The sequence below is a fragment of the Delphinapterus leucas genome, chromosome 13 (assembly GCF_059928025.1).
Source record: "Delphinapterus leucas isolate spDelLeu-1000000601 "Yukka" chromosome 13, BTC_Dleu_Yukka2, whole genome shotgun sequence".
Classification (NCBI taxonomy): domain Eukaryota; kingdom Metazoa; phylum Chordata; class Mammalia; order Artiodactyla; family Monodontidae; genus Delphinapterus; species Delphinapterus leucas.
The window spans coordinates 68,705,257-68,725,170 of NC_143141.1; the positions used below are offsets into that span (position 1 = coordinate 68,705,257).

Sequence of the window (19,914 nt, forward strand, 5' to 3'; positions counted from 1 at the left end):
CTCATCCTTCTAGATTCTAAAATTATGATAGCTCATCCTTCATTAATAGTTTAACCTGAATAAGCACTATCAAATAAGGGGGTAAAAATAGAAGCTGGTTCCTATTTATTGGTGTCTACCATGTCTCAGACAGGCTCTATGCTAGATACTTCATATACATTATCATATTTAATCCTCTCAAAAGAAGAAAACCTTTTGACAGGCAGGTATTACTATCTCCATTTTACAGTTTAAACAACTTGCTGAAGATCACAACAGACAGAAAGCAGCAGAAACTGGCAAAAAGCAACTAGAATTATGCTCCAGATAACTCCAGCTTTCAAGATTTTTGGCTCTGTGGACTTAATACAATAAGATCATCTTTCATACCTTTAATGTGATTTGTCAGGAGTCTCCTATCTGAAACTTATTCTAATGTCTGCTTCACTAGAAGCAAATCAACAGCTCTAACAATCCGGTTACTATAAAATGCAATGCCTCAATGCTGTGAGGCACTTGATGGCCACCTTCAAGCGGTCAATCCTGTTCCAATAGCTGAAGCGTTGTTTTTTTGTTTTTAATATTTTTATTTATGTATTTATTTGGCTGTGCCGGGTCTTAGTTGTGGCATGCGAACTCTTAGTTGCAGCATGTGGGATCTAGTTCCCTGGCCAGGGATCGAACCCAGGCCCCCTGCATTGGGAGCACGGAGTCTTAGCCACTGGACCACCAGGGAAGTCCCTGAAGCGTTGTTCTTTGATTAGGGGCAGTTTTTTAAAAGGAGGAATGTATGATCTTTAGCTAGAATCTCCATGAATTTGTCCATCATTCATCAGAAAGAATAACTGATTTATGTAACAGTTGAGGAGGGAGGAGATATCAGTACTTAATTTTAATTATGGTTTAAATTCCAATCCTTAAATGCAACTAACCCCAAACCTCACCATCACCTGGCCTTACTACCTGACCCTTTCTGAGCTAATTTCAAGAGTGCCACGTGACAGCACGTTACAATAATAAAAGACACTGGAACATAAGCCAGTTTTTCTACTCTTACCTGGGCCATCAGCTTTTGATTATTAGGGTGACATGAAATGCACTGCAGAAAGAATGCAACAGTTGCATTCTCAATTGCTGTCCTCTGTTGAGTAGTCAATCCTGTTGTAGCAGCTGAAGAAAGAGAAGCTGGTCTTGCACTGGTCTGTTGTGCGCCTAAATTATGTCCTCCAGAAATGCACCCAGAGTGACACAATAAAAACAGAAGCGCTGTCCATAGCGGATTGACTTCAGACCCACCAAGCCAGTCTTTCATAATATGGCTATTGCCAACTTCTGTCAAAAACCTAAGAATAGGAGCAACCAGGTCTGCTGTGATAGGCATCTTATTACATTGTTGTGGAACGTGATGCCGCCTGAGTTTGTCCTGGGAAATATCTATTGATTGAGCAATGCTTTCAGAATAAGAAATGTGGCTAAAACAGAAACTAGCCAGACTCCTCACAAGAAGAGAAGGCAAACCTGAGTCCAGTAATTGTTTGATAGCTTCTGGAGATTGAGAAGAGGAAGCAAGGGTTGCCAAATGTGATTCAGTTAGTGCAAGAGGTGCTTGTGCGTTTTTAGAGTCATCTGTTAAAGATGAACTAAGATCTTGCTTTTTGCTATCATCTGTCATGGACAGTCCATGGTGACACTGCATTGGAGGAGGGGTAATTCCCATCCAGCCCATAAGCAAAGAAAAATAACTTGGGTGTATGTGGCACATCGAGCAAAGTAGACTGTCAACAGCTTTCTTCAAAACCATGTTGCAGGAAAGAGACATGGACCAATTAAAAAGTAACCTAGGGAATAAAAGATACCATGTTAACAATATATACATATATTTAGTATGACCTCTTTGTCAATTATTTCTACTAGAAATCACTTTCATGAAAATTATATAGTTTGACGTTCAATATAACGACACTGTAATGTTTCAGGAAGACTGTGATAAACATCATTAAGTACTTCAGTAGATAGGAAGTTAGATGTGTAAAATGAGTATAGAAAACCAAGAGATCTATATCAAAATGGTTCTACCATTCTCTGTGTGACCTCAAAACAATGACATAAAGAAACAATTAAAAAAATTATACCTAAGAAATGTCTAGACTGAATTTGACATTATTAATGGCTTTAATTCATATCTGCAAAATGAAAACTGTTAGCAAGTTTCACTAATAAGTCATGGATTATGCCAACTGATAGGACCAAATATGAAAATGACAAACTAGAGCACAAAAAGCCAACCTTTTAAGAGTCATGGAACTCTTCAGAAATAAATTATTATATTTTGCTATAGACTTAGCAGTTATTAGGCAGTCAGCTCAACAAAGCCTTAACTGAGTATGGTGAAGAAATGTGGGTTAAGTGGAAACTACTTGTCAAAAGAGCAATCATAACAGCCATCTAGAAAGAAGTAAAAACAACCAATTGTAAAAACTGTCTAAAGTTGTCTCTCAAAATTTCTAGCTACACTTTCCCTCCAAAGTTGCATATTAAAGATAAAAGTATCTGGCAGGTAAATTTGCAGATGAGAATAAACATTATGACCTGCAGGAGAATATATTAAACATTCCAATTTTAGGTGGGAAAAGCAGCAATGACACTAATGTAGCTTCTTAAAACTTGAAGATAAATTAATTAAATTTGTGTAGCATCTCATTTCGAACTTATACTGATTATACTTAACTAGTACTTTTTGAAGTATTATTTTTATATAAATAAAAATGTAAAATGCTGTTTCATCAAGTAAAAATCTAAAGTGATCTAGTACTGGGGGAAAAGAGAATTTCACAAATCATACTTACTCAAAGAGCTCTCGGTCTAGCAGTGCTGGTAAATCATACTCTACCAGCAGCTCATAACTGTGCCACAGAATTGCTGCTACACAGTGCAAGTGAGAAGGAGATGGCATCAAAAGACCATACTCTATTGTTGAAGAGTTAGGACACATGTAGCTCATCCTGCCACTTCTTTTCATAGCAGCCACTCTTGCAGAATCACTGACCCATTTTAACAAGGCCTGAATTCTTAAAAGAAGAAGATGAATTTGAATAACCAATTATACTCCAGCTGACATTTAATACAGATAAATACCACCACTGCATGTAAGCAATGTATTTATAGGAATAATATACTGATTTTTCTCAATAGTTTTAATATATCAATAAAATAGGAGGGAAAAGGAATTATACAATCAATAAGGTCATAGTAACTCTAATTTTCCAAAACCCTACCAACCTTAAGCAATGAAAATGTTTGAGATAACTCAAGTCTAATTCAGCAAATAATCATTGATTCTTACCTCATTTATGACAGAATATATAAATATCTAGAATTACAGGATACACAGCTTAAAAAAACTCACTCTGTCCTCTAAATTTTCACTCACCTTGTAACAAATCCACATACCACAGAGCAGTGATCTGGGGCCAGTTCTTCATTGTGCAGAATTTCATGCAATACAGCATGAAATGTTTCACAACTCTGGCCCCCAAGCATTAAATACTAGTAGTAGCCACCCACCCTCTTTCACTCTGACAACAGAATAGCCCCAACATATGTTCTTTTTCAAGTGCCACTCTACACTCAATCCCCTAGAGCTGGAGACCACAAAATGAAAGCAAAAGGCTTTTTAAAGCAGTAATGCTTCGGAGTTTGTATTTTGGGGGGGGTGGGAGGTGAGACTTATTGTCAAGTTCTTAAAACACTGTATTTATCTTTGTTTTTGTTTACTTTTAAATGTCTAGTTTAGAGCACAAGATTCTCTGCTTCAGGGTAAAAGAAATGGGAATTGGAACGCATATAATACTACTTAATCCCTCTCTCTACCTTGAAGGACTGAAGGGTAAGATGCTTTAAATTTCATATGACAGGACATAAGGACAAGTCATAGAAAAAGGGAGATGAGGCAATTACAGAAGAGTAACATTTTCTAGAAAAAAAGCAGCCAACAATCTTGTCATTAATGTTAGTTCTGAAACATTCTGAAATATTTACATTTGCATTAATGCTAAGAAAATAATTTTAAATGCAATTTTCTTCTTATGATAAAAATTTTTTTTAAATAATCACAAGAGATTTAAAGAAACCTATTCTAGAAAAATATTTAGCACATATTTTTAATGTATTTTTAAATCCTATTAACAATTATGAATTGACATAAATTCGTATTTACTTTGTCAAAAATACTCCAGTATATTTTTAAATATAATACAGGTATCACATAGTTTATATAAAGCAAAAAGTTTAATGGAAAGGAAGTCAGCCTATTTAATATTTTAAAGTTATCCTGCTGAAACTAATTATACTTTGTTCAATATGTTCTTTAAATATTTTTAATCCAGAGAGCCTGAAAGCAATGAGCCTAAACTAAATGAAAGCTATTACATTACCAGAGATTAAGTAGCAATTTTTCCGAGATGCCTTCACTGTCTGGTACTCTAATTCATACCCTTAAGTCTGACCTTCATAAACCTTCCCTTATGAGTGACACTGCTCTGTCTTCTCAGTCCTGAGGGCACAAGCTGGACTCAATAAACTTTACCTCTCTAGTATTAGCACAATGTCAAGCATATAGCAACTACTTGGTAAATAGCTATAAAATGAGTAAGCACCCACAAAAAATAATCTGTTAATAATTTACGAAGTAAGACATTTAATAACATACCAAATGATTTCATTTTAAACACAAACTAATAACAATATTAAAGAATATTAATTGGATATAAAATATTCAATATACTTCAAAGGATATTAACTCAGGAAACAATCTCTAGTATGAAGATAATTTATATTATTTATAGAATCACACACTCTATAAATATGTTCTCCAGATACAGATGATATACATAAAACCAGAGAATGCCAAAGTATCATTCAAAAATTTATCAACTAAAACATTTTTCAAAATTACTTGGAGTCCCTATCAATTTGGAGGTAAAAGACATCAAGGAAGATCTACACTAGTAAAACTCATCTAAAATTACCTATAACGAAAGATCACTAAACATTTAGGTGAAACATTCAGATATTATTTACTTGGTATGACAGTGTTTCATTTTGTGGTAGGAAGCAGGAGAAAGAGGGTAAGGAGTATATGAAAAGTTGTCTGTGAATAATATAATCAATAGCAATAAGTAATCAATAAAAACAAACATTATTACTATTAACAAAATACTCCAAGTACCTAATATGGACACAATATTCCTATATTTCTACATGTTTAGTAATACCTAAGCTTAACTTTTACGAAAAGATCTAAAAAGAAAGCATTCCAGGACTTGCCAGTGGTGCACTAGTTAAGAATCCACCTGCCAATGCAGGGGACACGGGTTTGAGCCCTAGTCTGGGAAGATCCCACATGCTGCGGAGCAGCTAAGCCTATGCACCACAACTACTGAGCCTGTGCTCTAGAGCCCGCGAGCCACAACTACTCAGCCCGCGTGCCACAACTACTGAAGCCCGTGCTCTGCAATGAGAAGCCACCACAATGAGAAGCCCATGCAACACAATGAAGAACAGCCCCCACTCGCTGCAACTAGAGAAAGCCCACGAGCAGCAATGAAGACCCAACGCAGCCAAAAGTAAATAAACTAATTAATTTAAAAAAAGAAAAATAAAGCATTCCAAGTAACATTCACTACATGTGATTGTGTGTATGTGTGTCCTCATATGAAAACTGAGATCACCACATACCTACCTGTCTTTTGTTCCAGGATCCTGAGTTGTCCCAAGCTGGTAAAGAATATCTATCGTAGAGTCAGAAGAGAGTCCATTCAGTCTTCCAAAAAGTAAAGGGCTATTCAAATCTTGCAACAAAGAATCAAAAGGAAAAATTTGCTAAATAAGCAAATGGGATGAGAAGATTTGCTCAATCTAATCTTAAATTATTCATTAAAAATAACTTCTGTAAATTTCAACAACAAAAACAAAACTCCAAAAATAAGCCATAATGGAAGTTAATTTCAGAAACAGAATTAATCACAAATATCACATAGTTCAACTGTCATTATTTTGCAGATATGTAAAAATTAAAATATCAAAATTGTCACCTGTAGGATCACTGCCTGATGCTGCACAATTTCTCAGAAGAATGTCTATAAGCTTCAGGCCAATTCTAGTGGACTGCAGTCCTATCTTTACAAGCACAACCTCAATGTTGGGTGAATGCATTCCACAGTATGGAGACATCAGTAAGGCAGCACAAGTCTGTAGCAGATTAGCAGTAGGTGCAGCTGCACTTGCCATCATTCCTTCCAGATCACTTATGTGAGTAAGGCAATGATGTAATAACCGTAACCATCCAATACTGCAATACACAACACAAAATGGCCTATATGGGTAAATTTAAGTAGCTTAAATTACTTCAGGGGTAAAACAAAACTTCTCAAAGATCAGCATGTTGTGGATGGACCTAAAGATTGCCATACTGAGTGAAGTAAGTCTGACACGGAAAGACAAATATCATACAATATCGCTTATATGTGGAGTCTAAAAAAAAGGGGTACAAATGAACTTATTCACAAAACATAAGTAGAGTCATGGATGTAGAAAACAAACTTATGGTTCCCAGGGGGTAAGCTGGGGGAGGGATAAATTGGGAGATTGGGATTGACATATATACACTACTATATATAAAATAGATAACTAATAAGAACCTGCTGTATAGCAACGGAACTCTGCTCAATACTCTGTAATGACCTACACGGGAAAAGAATCTAAATAAAAAACAAGGAGAGGATATGTATTAAAAAAAAAAATTCCTTGTGACTTATAAAGCAGAAAAAAAAGAAAGAAAAAAACGAAAAGATCAGCATGTTGTATTTCGTAAGTAGCACCAATCTACGCTAAAAAATACTTTTAGAATACTGTAACATCAATAAAGAATTAAACACACTGTAAGTTTCCCCTATAACATAAAAAATACTTAAGTGCTAGTAGCATTTAGGAATCATGAACTTCCTTTTTATTTAATTAGTCAGGAAATGTTTTTGTATATACATATATTTATATGCATGAATATAAACTGCAAAGGATCATAGAATTGCAAAACTGTAAAGTCTTGGCAGCTCAAAAATAAAAAAGAAATCCTAAATTTTTTTGTCAGGTAAAACTTATATTAAGACAATCTATAAAATTTTCAACCATCAAACGTTACCAGAAGAATGTAAATTAAAGGATATATTCAGGTCCTTCTTTGTTTGGTCAGTTTGTATGGTTCAAATCTAACCCTCTGCAGACTGGCAACTTAGGAATGACCATATAGGGCTAGGTGCCTATCTATATGATCAATTTGTATGCTTCAGATGTATTCTTGGGGATAGGCATTTGGAAATGCTTACATAAGACTACAATCCAAAGAACTGGAACCCACACCCACATATACCACATTGTGGATCATCCCAAGGATTAAACACACATAAATCTCAATTTTAACCAGCCTCAAGGTTTTGCTTCTATAGAATTATTCTTTATGACACTTAATAAAATTATGATATTATTTAGATACCTATGGAACAAAGAATTTCCTAAACTCTTAAAAAAAAAAAAAAAAACACAGTATAAACAATTTTATGAAAAGCACAGAAAGTTTTTTTTAAGAATGAGAAACCACATACCTTGTTTTGGATACCTGATCTTCAGATGGAAGAAAAGGATTATTAACTGTTGCTGAAGAAGTGGTACCAAAAGCAGTGAGGCCCAGTAATTTAATTTGTGAAAGGCCTAATGTGCTGGCATCTCGTGGACGATGAAGTCTAAGGCAGACAGCAGAAGCTACTTCAGCTTTTACAAGCTGAATTTTTATGTAGGTGAGACCACTTGTGACAACAGGAGTGGATAATGGTAGCATATTTACCCCATCTGCACTTACTTCAACAGACACTGAGGATGGGCAGGCTACAGGAAGAGAAAATTGAACAATTACTAAAGGAAAAGTAAACCAGAGTTCATATTTTAGTGGCAATCCCAGTAAAACAGCTTTCAGTTATATTCATTATGAACTCATAAAAAGAAAATGTATACACCAAGTCATACTTTGTCACTGACTTTCACCATAATTGATTTTACAGCTATTATATGAAATTCACAGTATAATAAAAATTGTATTTAAAAAATTCTAACATTAACCTAAAAAAGAGTAACTGAAGATATGCAATCCACATGTACTTAATTCGCTCCAAGAAAAGAAAAATAGGCAATTACTTACTCTATTATTTCTACTTTACTCAGAATTATCACCAACAATATGGTGATTAATATGCTATGGTTTACTGTTGTAAATTGGGAGGAATGTAACTTAAAAAATACTTTTTCACAAACTCATTATTTCACTACTACCATATTGCTATGATTTTAAACACAGTTGAATTTAGAAATTGCTTTTGCCTCTAATCTGTTTTTGCCTTTCAAAATTTAAACAAACATCCAGAATACTTAAAAATAAAACCATTTCCTGCTAAAATTTAAGGAGGCCCAATGAAGTAATAACTGGCAGCTGTTATGGGAAAATTTCTTTCTCACAAACATGGAAGCCCATATAATAAATTTATCTATCAACTAAAACAACCTTTGAACTTTGACTTTAATTTCAACTGTAAAATTAGGAAGTAACTTTTATTATATGCCAATTACACCCCTGGTTTACACTGAGAACTAGACAAGTCACATCAATTTTTAAATTTAATCTTACCTTTTGAGATAAGTATTATCCACATTATTTAATCTCTTTGAATCTGTCAATACAAACTGACAAAGAGATTAAATAATTCAAACCCCCAAATGAACAAAGGACACATTTTATATTCAAGCCCATGTTTGATTCTAAAGGCTATGCTATTTCCACTGAAACACACTATATCTTCAGTTTCTGCTCCAATCCAAAACCAAAATTATTAATCACACTTGTATTGGAGAACACCTAACCTACTGATTTTTCATAATGTACAGAGTTCTCCATTGTAACATCCTTCCTGTCCCAACTCCTATGTGCAAATTCTAGCTACACTCCAAAGCCACCATTCCACATGAACCACTTTCTCCTTCTGAATAAAAGGAGCTTCCTCCTCATCTTAGATTATCCCCCTAAGTCTTACACTGACTTATATTTTGCCATGTAATATAGTTATTTTTGACCTGCTAAAACACTGTGCATTAGTCTATTTTTCTTCTGCCATTTTATTCATTTCATTATATCTATTTTTATCTAACATGTGGATTCCACAACTGTATTAGAGTATAATAATCTAATCTTGCAAATAAGTGGAAAAATTGATTCTTCCAAATATGCCAGGTGTCTACAAAATTCCCTATAGTTCTTCATTAAATTACTGAGTGACATATGATAGCAATGAGAATCAATCAATGAAGATAAATGACTGTGACAACTTCAACAATTCTGTACAAATGATTATATTTATATTGAAAGAATTTGGGGAGCCTCATAAACTTAAAATAGTACTTCATATTCCTTCATGAATACTTAAAGGAGTTCCTGCTCCTTTTAATGTACAACTTGTTTTCTAAAAATTCTTTTCAATTATTTAACGTTGCAAAGTCACAACAAAATGTATTCAATGAAAATGCATCAAATGAATGATACTCAAAATATTAAAAATCTAAAGATCATAAATATTCAAAATATCACACTCAAAGTATTAAGGCAGATGTAATTACCTTACAATGGGAAGGGGAATCTATGCTAATTTCACATTACAGAGCTAGGACTGAGGACTACCTAGAAAAACTAAGACTGCTGTCTACAGCTGTATAAACTAACTCATTTTATCTTAATGCTATATAGATAGCTTCATAAATTTGAGGGAAGAGGAAAGGCAAAATAACATATAACTAGAATATATTTGTTTAAATTTCATCACACACTCTATTTGTTTCAGGGGAATAGCCATGTCAATTCATTTGATGGGAAATGATTTGGTGGTAGTGTTAAATATTATATTAAAACTGTTCAAAATTAAGCAATCTGGAAATTGTATCTAAGTTAATCACTGTTTGCTAAGTATTTTTCTCATTTTTTAAATGCTTCTAAATTATAGTTTATTTTCATGATGGATCTTTACAAAAAATATTACTCACTTGCAAGAGATGCAAGGTGAGGTTGGATATGTATCTCTTTAAGAAGCACTGCTGCAGGAAGGTGAATGGTAAGGTCGCACCAAGCCTCCTCTGGCAGAAAGATGTAGGACCAAGCAGCAGAGCGAGCTCTTCTATGGGGTGGTGTGGCCTGCAAAAGCACCTCAGCTGGTTGGGCAGTAGGACTGCTAGATGTGATTGTACCTACAGAAGTATTTTAAATAAAATAAAAACTTGCAAAAGAAACCCAATAAGGCATCAAGAACTATTCAAACCATAATAATTACACTAGAAAAATTAGCTAAAAACATGAACATTTAATACTATGAATGTACTTAATACATTTAGCATAATTTGTTACAGTATTCACAAAACCTCAGGACATCCAGTCAACTGGCAAGGCGACAAATTCACTGTTAACTGCTGCCTAATTTCTATGCACTAACATGTCAAATGAAAACTAAACTAGCAACAACAAATCTAGCACAGTAATTCTCAAATGATTTAAGTAAAAAACAATGTCCAATACAGGCTTCAGCTTGAAAATAATCACCTTTATTCTAAATTGTCAATATTCATGAGTTAGAAATATGAAAAGAAAAATATAAAAAGAAACTATGTAGAATGGGAAAAAAGAATAACTATATAAATCTGAAACTTCTTATAAAAAAAAGTACCACTCCAAATAAGAAGGAATAAGTCCTTTAAAACTAACATTTACAATGAAAACTGACATAAGAATCTACTACTTAGTTTCATAAATTGTGTTCTATTTAAACTCAGAAATAAAAACAAATTTTACTACTAAAGAACAATTAAAAACTTCCTTCTAATCAGTAGAATGTTTGGAAAACTACTACCTTTAAAATCAATGGCTTGTAATTGAAATGGTGATACTGTAACACAATCAACTTACTTTGACAACTATTTTTGCTTCATACCAGCCAATTAACTACTACTTAAATTCATACCCATAAGATGAAATAACTCTTTTCTTACCCAGGGGTGCAAAGTTATGGATCCCTTCTGCATTGTCAGGCTCAGAAGCTAGTATTCGTGTTTTCAAAGTGCTGTCAACAGCTTTATTCGGACCAGAGTCAAGAAATTTCATAATAGTTGACACCATACTTCTTGCAGTGTTTACAATAGCCCTTGTACTAGTAACCATATTGTTGCAAATGAGCTGAACACCACCTAAATTTAAAGAGAATACTATATGAAAATTATCTTAACACAGATGATTTGACATTGAGTCAACTTTCACAGAAGACTACAAAAATAAGAACATAATTTACTATCAAATGGTTACACTTAAATGACAGTTTTGTAACTTTGTCTTACCCATATCGTGGAATGCTTTCAAGGCATCACTAGTATCCAGTACTCTCAAAATGAACCACAATAATGGTTCAGATAACTGGCAAGTAGCGAGAGAGCCCTAAAAAAAAACCATACATTTATACTGTGATTTTTAAAAGGTGATTATTAATTTCCTGTGAATTAGGACAACTAAATTTCTTATTGAATGTAATATTCTTTTACAGTTAGTTATTATAAAATGGCAACCTTAACCTAAATCACTAAATACAAAATGTCTGCCAAAATATTTAGGAAATCTTAACCTGAATCAAAAAGGAAGTGAACAGTCTCCTCTCTGAACTCAGCATTTTTTGCATCTGTGTTTACCTACTATTATCATTTTCTACCTTAAATTAATGTGCATCGATTTTGTTTTCGAGTAGACACTACTTTCATTTAAAAATGTATCCTTCTCAAATATCTTTGTATCTTCCAATGGGGAAATATATATACACATGCAATGTATATTTATGAAAATGATAATTATATACTGACAAATAGAAGATTCCTTAAGAAACTGTTTTAAAATCTGCTTTTGAAAAAAATGGTAAATGGACTAGAAATTAAAACAACCACACTGGCTCCTAAAATCTCATTTTTTAAAAAGGAAATTTAAAAAGTAGTAACATTCTAACCTATTTCTCTTTTAAAATTACCCTAACCCCTTTTAACTGAAAGGAAACTAAATATGTAACTTAAGCTTGAAAAAAAATACTCATATTAAATTTTCATATGTAACATCTATGAAGAACATGTTGGTTTTCAACTATGCTATGGTTAGGGAAAAGGAAAGAACTACTTCTTAAGACAATGGAAAGAAAATCTAAAATTTTAAAGTATGTTAAACATTTTATTCTTACATCACTGTAGTCATCTTTGACAGTTTCAAGGAAACTTTCCTCTCCAACTTATACTAGTAATCTATAGTTCTCACCTGCTGACTCCGTTCATTTTCCAACATATAACTAGAATACTCTTGTCTCTGTCTTACAAATAATTCTCTGCTCCCATTGCTAGTAACTACTTAAATTACTGCAGTTGTTGCTGGATTGAACTTACCTGTCTGCCCATATATCCACAGGCCATGTAGGTTAAAATTGGCTGCAGCATCATGTGAACTGTAGAAGCTTTTTTACTAAGTGTTGTCAGTATGGTAAATAATCCATCCCCAACTGATATGGCATCTAACCCACCATGAAAGTTTTCGTGTTTGGTGAGATGTAATCCACTTGCCCCTAGTTTAAATAAAAAGATGACACATTTTTAAAAAGCATATCCTTAAAAACCATAATAATTAAAATAGAGCCTTAAAAGCCATTTTACCCCCAAACCACTGAAGGATGGGTACATAAAAGCTATGTGTGTGTGTGTATACATATACACATATCTAGAAATTAAAATATCTCTCATAACATTCAGTAGAGGATGTTTTTTGGTATCTTTTATAGGAGATACCTCTGTTGTTGGTAACAATAAAGTTGCTCTATTACATGACTGAGGAACATCATTATACATACCAAAAAGAAAAGGGGAGAAAAATAAGTGATACTATTATGTAACTAAACTTCAAAACTTTTAATCAAAAAGATATGGTTGTTTCCCTTACATGAAAAAAGAAATACTAATAAGCAAAAATATATCAGGAATGGATTTTGTCACAATTTACAGAAGTTTAATTAGTTAAAAAAATTAACATAATATATTAGCTTTCAAATAGGTAGAAAAGTAAAGCAACAATATATAAATTTTACATTGATATATGTGTCATAAAACTGTTAAACTTGAACAGAGTTTTATACTTCACTTCTTAAAAAACTGTGAATAAATAAATCTTACTCATTCCCTAATACAAAATTTGATGTGAAATTCTTCATCTTTAAAATGTTAGCGATACGTGACTATAAATTATGGTACCTAACTTACAAGACTGATTTTTTTTTTCTTAATTCACTACAAGTTATTTTGTTAGTATTTTCCAATTTTTAAAAAATTCACACTTAAAAATTTTCAACTGATTGAAGCCACTCTATAAAAGTTTTCACTAATAAAAATCAGTCATGCTAAGAAGTTTACAAAAAAGTAACTCTGCATTATAAAGTAAAAAGAAAATGAATTCATACATTGCTAAAGGAAAGAGATATAGTACTAGAAACAAGTATAAGATTAATATTCTTAATATTAATACGTACCAATTATCATCGCCATGGCACTGCTATTACACAGGCCCAGAGCCGACAAAATCTGGCTCATTATCTGTTGGTTGGCTAACACTAAGTCAGCGACATATGCAGGTGATCCTTGAATACTACTACTGCTTCCATTACCATCTTTGCCTCCTGAAACTTTTTCTTCATCTGAAACACTGTCTGTCGTATTGGTGGTCACAGACACTCTTGCACTGTATTCCCTATTGCCCGAAAGAGGCAGCTGTACTAAAATGTTAACCAGTTTTAACAAATCAAACATGAGTTGATCTCTTGTCATTTCACCACAAACTGCTTTTGCATCACCTGGACGAATGAGGTTGGCAAAGAGTCCCCCAAAGCATGCTCGAGCACCCACTGAGCTATCTGATCCACTTCGAGACATTACTTTGTCTGAGCAAGTGATATAGTGGTGCACTAAAAAAGTGACAGACTCTATCACAGCAGAAATAGTACTAACTGAAACGACTTCAAAATTCTGCTCCAAAGTGAATTCTAAGAGCTTTACTTGGGCATCAAGAGGTCCTTGGCCTGTCTGGAAGGCACCCCTGCAGAAAAAGAGAGAGGATTAAAAATTAATCCATTTTAAATTGTTTTGAAAGAAGTAACCACCAGAATACAAGAAAGCTAAACAATAATTAAACTGCTGGTATTCACTGTTTCATTTTGTAGCAAAGAGTTTCCAGCTCTTCCTGAGTCCTTCTTGTTCTTGCCTCCATTTTATCATATAAAATAAAAAATAAATTCCCTTCCAAATAGAAAACTGAAGCACAAGTAAATCAAAGAGATGATTTTGAAGCTACAGACTAAAATAATTATGTATCACAAGGCACTCATCATAATGAATGAGCTCTGGTTTGTTACAACCTCAAATGTTGTTAGTTTAAATATTTCTTACTGATTTTGATTTTCAAAAATTAAGATTCAATCAAGTAATTCTTACGCATCAAAATTGAATGCTCTCAAGTTCTACTTATGCCTAAGAAATAGAAAGCTGGAAAGATCATTGGCCCCCAACTTAACAATTAAAAAAGCCAAATTAACTCTAAAGTCATAACTTTTCTTGAACCCATCAGAGAGCTAAGGTCAAAAGAGTACCAAAAAGCCTGAAATCCATGAAAAGATAGGCACCTCCTCCAAGAAGACAGAATATGATCATTGGCTTTCCTGTCACAGAATCTGGGAAGTCGAGATGCTGGCAATATACATATGGTTAAGAAGAATTCAGCTAAAATACTTTACAAGTTGTTAAACCCCAGGTATGTAAGGGTGGTAACACTGAACCCTTGGAGTTCATACCCATTCACAGGCACCCTCCCTCACCAACCCCCACACATATCTTGCCCTGTGCATCTATTCCATCTGGCTGTTCCTGAGCTATACTTTATATACACTGGTAAAATAAGTAAAGTGTTTTTCCTGAGTTCTGTGAATCTTTCTAGCAAATTACTGAACCTGAGGGGGGGATTGTGAGAACCCCTGAATTTGTAGTCAAATGATACAAAAATGTGGGTAACCTGGAGATGTTGGACTTGTAAGTGCCCTCTGAAGTAAGGGCAGTCTTGTGGGACTGAGCAGTTAAAACTGTAAATCTGAGGCTAACTTTGGATAGTGGCAGAATAGAACTGAATTGTAGGACACAGGTTGATGTCAGATAATCAGGGAAATGGTGTTAAAAAAGACACCATGTATTTGGTGCTAGTGAAAAAACCCCTCAAATACCAATAGCTGTTTCCTACCACTGGAGAGAAGGAAATGTTCTCCTCAGAAATGGCCAAAGATACAAGCCAGAGTTTGGCTGACAAAAAGAAGGAAAAATTTATTGAGAAAGCTCCTTCCCCTGAGGTTCAGTCACAGAGGGCCTGCCAAAGACTGAGGCTGGACACAATATCGGAAAACACCTGCCATCACTAGGAGTCTAGTGAACATTAAGAAACAAGCAAAAGCAGTTGACTGCTAGAGATGGAGCCATGGAGAAAGAGTCCCTCTGTGGTACAAATGTATAAGGAACAACAAAAGCTAAGCATGGAACAATAAAACTGGAAACCACCCCCTTTACCCTGACTCACATCGAAACAGAAGCTAACTAGATCATTTTGAAGCTGACAAAACACAAAAGGTAACCATAGCAACAATAAAACCAAAGCCAGGTCAAATCTTGAAAAGAGTGATTCAAATCCTCACACTAATCACCCAGTAGAAGAGGCTTGTCCATTTCCGGGCATAAATACTATTTACTTCAGTGTCTAAAAGATATGTGATTATCCAAAGCAAAAATTGTAGGGATGTATTATGTTTACAGCATATGTAAAAGTAAACATATGATACCTACATCACAAAAGATGAGAGAAAGAAACTGTAAATTTACTGCTGTAAAGTTCTTACATTATATGTGAGCTAAGGTATAATAATATATGAAAGCAGGACGTGATGAAATAAAGACGTATATTGCAAAGCTAGGGAAAACACTATAATCAAAATTTCTTTGTTATAAATAATAATACTAGAAACAAAATGAAATCATTATAAAAATTACTTAATCCAAAAGTAAGCAAGAAAAAAATTTTTAAGCGAAGAATAGATTAAATAAACAAAACTGGCAAAGTGATAAATTTTAGTCCACTCAATCAATAACCACATTAAATGTAAAGTGGTCTAACAGATCAATTAAGAGACACATATTGTCAAACGCTTATACAAGAAAAACTGAAAGAAGGAAATAATAACTATTAGAGCAAAATTTAATGAAATTGGAAATAAAAAAATAAAGAATATCAACAAAGCTTTAAGTTGGTTCTTTGAAAATATCAATAATATTATAAACCTCTAGCAAGAATGACCAAGATAAATAGATTAAAATTACCAATATCAGAAATGACAGAATGAATCAAACTACATACTATAAACATTAAAAGCATAATTTAAAAAATTACAAATAATGAATTCAACAACACAGATGAAATGAACAAATTCCTTCAAGACACAAACTGCCAAAGTTCACTCAAGAAGAAAGAAAACCTAAAAGAATAATCTTTTACCTATAAAATAAGTAGACGGTGCTTTGTGACCGCCTGGAGGGGTGGGTGGGATAAGGAGGGTGGGAGGGAGGGAGACGCAAGAGGAAAGAGATATGGGAACATATGTATATGTATAACTGATTCACTTTGTTATAAAGCAGAAACTAACACACCATTGTAAAGCAATTATACGCCAATAAAGATGTTAAAAAATATATATATATATATAATTGCCTCAAAGTGAAAAAAAAAGAGAGTATTTGTTTACTTTTGATTACTTATAATAAAGGAACTCTTTATGCATCACGAAAAAAAATAAGTAGAAACTTTTTTCTATTAATACAAAGAAAACTCCAGACCCTGGTTGCCTCAATGGCAATTACTATCAAATATTTAAATAAGTAATAATCCAATTTACACAACCTCTTCCAGAAAAGAGAAAAGGAAACACTCATTTTAGGAGTCCAGGATTATCCTGACATAAAAACCAAAGGCATTATTTTTAAAAATGCAAATATCTCTCATAAGCATAGATTTTGAAATCTTCAACAAAGCATTTGCGCCACCAGGGAAGCAACAAAGCATTAACTACTTAAACAAGCAAGATATAAAAAGGATAATACATCATGACCGAGTGAGTATATATCCTGGGAATGTATACTGATCAACACTTAAAAAAAAAAAAAATCAATGTAATTTATCATACCTACAGATTTTAGAAGAAACAATATATGATCATTTCAGTAGGTGCAGAAAAAGCAAAAAGACATACATACTATTCACTAACCACATGACTGTACAAAGAAAAATCACAAATATATATATAACTACATATAACTATATTTTTGTATCTATGCCTATATGAATAACTATATCTGTATCTATAAATATACCTACAACTCCTCCCAAATTGATCTACAGATTCACGCTTATTCAGTCACAATGGAGCAGAAGTGTTTTTTTTGGTTTGATTTGTTTTTGTTTTTGTGGGGGTGGTGGGGGATCAATAAGCTGATCCTAAAACTTACATGTAAAAGCAAAGAAAGCAGAATAGCCAAAACAACTCTAAAACAACAAGAACAAAGTTGGAAAATCCACACTACCAGACCTCAAGAAATAATATAAAAACACCAAACTAGTGTGGTATCGGAAAAGAATAGACAAAAACATCAATTCTATAGAGTCCAGAAATAGAGCAAAACAAATATGGTCAATTGATTTTTGGAAAAGGCAGAAAGAGAATTCAATTTAAAAAGGATGTGTTTTTCAACAAATGGTATAATAACAATTTGACATCATCCACAGGCAAAAAAAAGAAAAAAAAGAACTTAGACCCAAATGCAAAATTTAACTCAATATAACCTACGTGTAAAACCTAAAACAATAAAATTTCTAGAAGAAAGCATAGAGAATCATCTCTATGACCTTGGGTTAAGCAAGGATATTGTTATGAAACAAAAATAATAATAAATAAAAGAAAAAGCTAACAAAATTTCATCAAAATTAAAAGCTGCTTTTTCAAAGATATTGTTAAGAAAATGAAAATATAATCCACAGACCAAGAGAATATATCTGCAAAACACTTATGTGATATAAATGAGTGCCCTCTTCATATGAAGTCTGGGTACTTCTTCTCAACCTATAGTATTAATTGAACTAAAAAGCTGCAGGCTAATTTATATGGATGCCAGACACTTTCTTAAAAACATACAAAGAAAACAAAAGCTAAGAATATATTTGGGCCAATGTTATGGACCCAATTAAAGAAAATGTGCTAGAAAATGTATGAGGTGTGTACAGGGTGGAAAGGTGTGGAAGAGGAGCTGGAAAAAAAAATTCTAATTAGTTTTTGAGGCACATAAACCTATAAATACCTTTACTTATAAAAAAGGATATAAAATAGATTTTTTTTAAAAAGACAGCATGTTATAAACTAAAACAAGATTGATGTTTCTGTAGGAAATGTTAGAGTAAATGTATTGAATTTTCACATGAAACCTCTTACTGCTAGACCCTACATAGACAGAACTATACTAAAGTCTACATCTAATGAGTGTATTTAGAGGTCTCACATACAGTTTAAAAAAAAGCCTAGTTAAAAGAAAAATGAACTCCATGGTAACTGGTTTTTGCTTCTTAGTTGGTTTTATTTATATCACACAAAAACCTCAAGTTCACATTTTCCAAATACACAGATGCATATCATAACAGCATGTTTTTAGTTTTGTGAATCCACTCCTTCCCACACCTGTGCTTCACTGTGTATACACTACAAACAAGTTGAACTACAACCACATTAGTGTTTTAAAATAGTTATAAAGGAGGAAGAAAACAAATGAGGATAGTACTATAAAATTTTCTGCAGCTGTGAAAACATACGCCATATAAATTTTTTGCGTTAATTTTTATACTGGTTTCAGGCATTTTGCTACTGATCTATGAAAAATAACTATTATTATGAATAAATTATTAATTTTATAACTATTATAAATCATACCTTTTTCTGATTTCTAATATTTTCGAACTAATTTTTAAAGAGTGATATAATCTACAAGTGATTTTAATCATTTTCTAACATACATTAATTTTTAAAAAGTTCACTGGCACGTCCACAATGAAATTAAATAATAAATATAGCAAACAGCACCTTTAATTTCTTCCTGATATTAATGGGAAGTTTTAAAATAATCAAACATACTAGAGTTTGGTTTGTTCATCATGTTGTTTTTTGTAACTTTAAGACGATACTGTTTATATTTCATTAAAAGTTTTATCAGAAAATAATGTTGGATTTTATGAAATGCCTTAAACTATGACAAAAATGACTCATTAATATGATATATGATATCGAAGCATTCACGCATTTTAAGAATCAACCCATCACGGTCACAGTTTATTCTTTTTAACCTATTGCCTGACTTTGGTAATCAATTTATTTAGGATTTCTGTATGAGATTAGTATTTAATTTTCTTTTTTAAGATATCTTTTTTGGGTTTTATCAAATATAGGTTTCAAATAAAATTACTGGTAGCTTTAATTCTCTACCTGTATTCTAGAATAATTTAAACAGCTTCAAGTAGATTTCACCTAGAAGGTTTATACTTCCTAATCTATGAACCCGTTATTCCTTTCACAATAGAAGGAGTTCAGGATCTGGGAGAGCCATAATGAAAAGAAGTGAAAACAACTGGAAAACATACCAATAAACCTTTCCCTCTTAATT

At 33.0% G+C, this 19,914-nt stretch overlaps 1 protein-coding gene across 14 annotated transcripts in view; it reads right to left on the minus strand.

Moving 5' to 3' along the window:
* Window positions 1–19,914, minus strand: part of BIRC6 (baculoviral IAP repeat containing 6) — a 245,498-nt gene that overhangs the window by 99,082 nt on the left and 126,502 nt on the right. For all 14 annotated transcript variants that reach the window (XR_016395304.1, XR_016395305.1, XM_089922371.1 and 11 more), the window contains 10 exons: window positions 13,659–14,221; window positions 12,529–12,704; window positions 11,452–11,548; window positions 11,110–11,304; window positions 10,114–10,314; window positions 7,638–7,917; window positions 6,072–6,328; window positions 5,720–5,828; window positions 2,826–3,047; window positions 1,037–1,817 (listed from right to left, as the gene is read on the minus strand). Coding sequence is in view for 12 of the 14 variants with exons in the window: in XM_089922371.1 (XP_089778497.1) it covers window positions 1,037–1,817; window positions 2,826–3,047; window positions 5,720–5,828; window positions 6,072–6,328; window positions 7,638–7,917; window positions 10,114–10,314; window positions 11,110–11,304; window positions 11,452–11,548; window positions 12,529–12,704; window positions 13,659–14,221 (2,881 nt within the window). In the remaining 2 variants the exon portion in view is untranslated. The remainder of the gene's footprint in view (window positions 1–1,036; window positions 1,818–2,825; window positions 3,048–5,719; window positions 5,829–6,071; window positions 6,329–7,637; window positions 7,918–10,113; window positions 10,315–11,109; window positions 11,305–11,451; window positions 11,549–12,528; window positions 12,705–13,658; window positions 14,222–19,914) is intronic.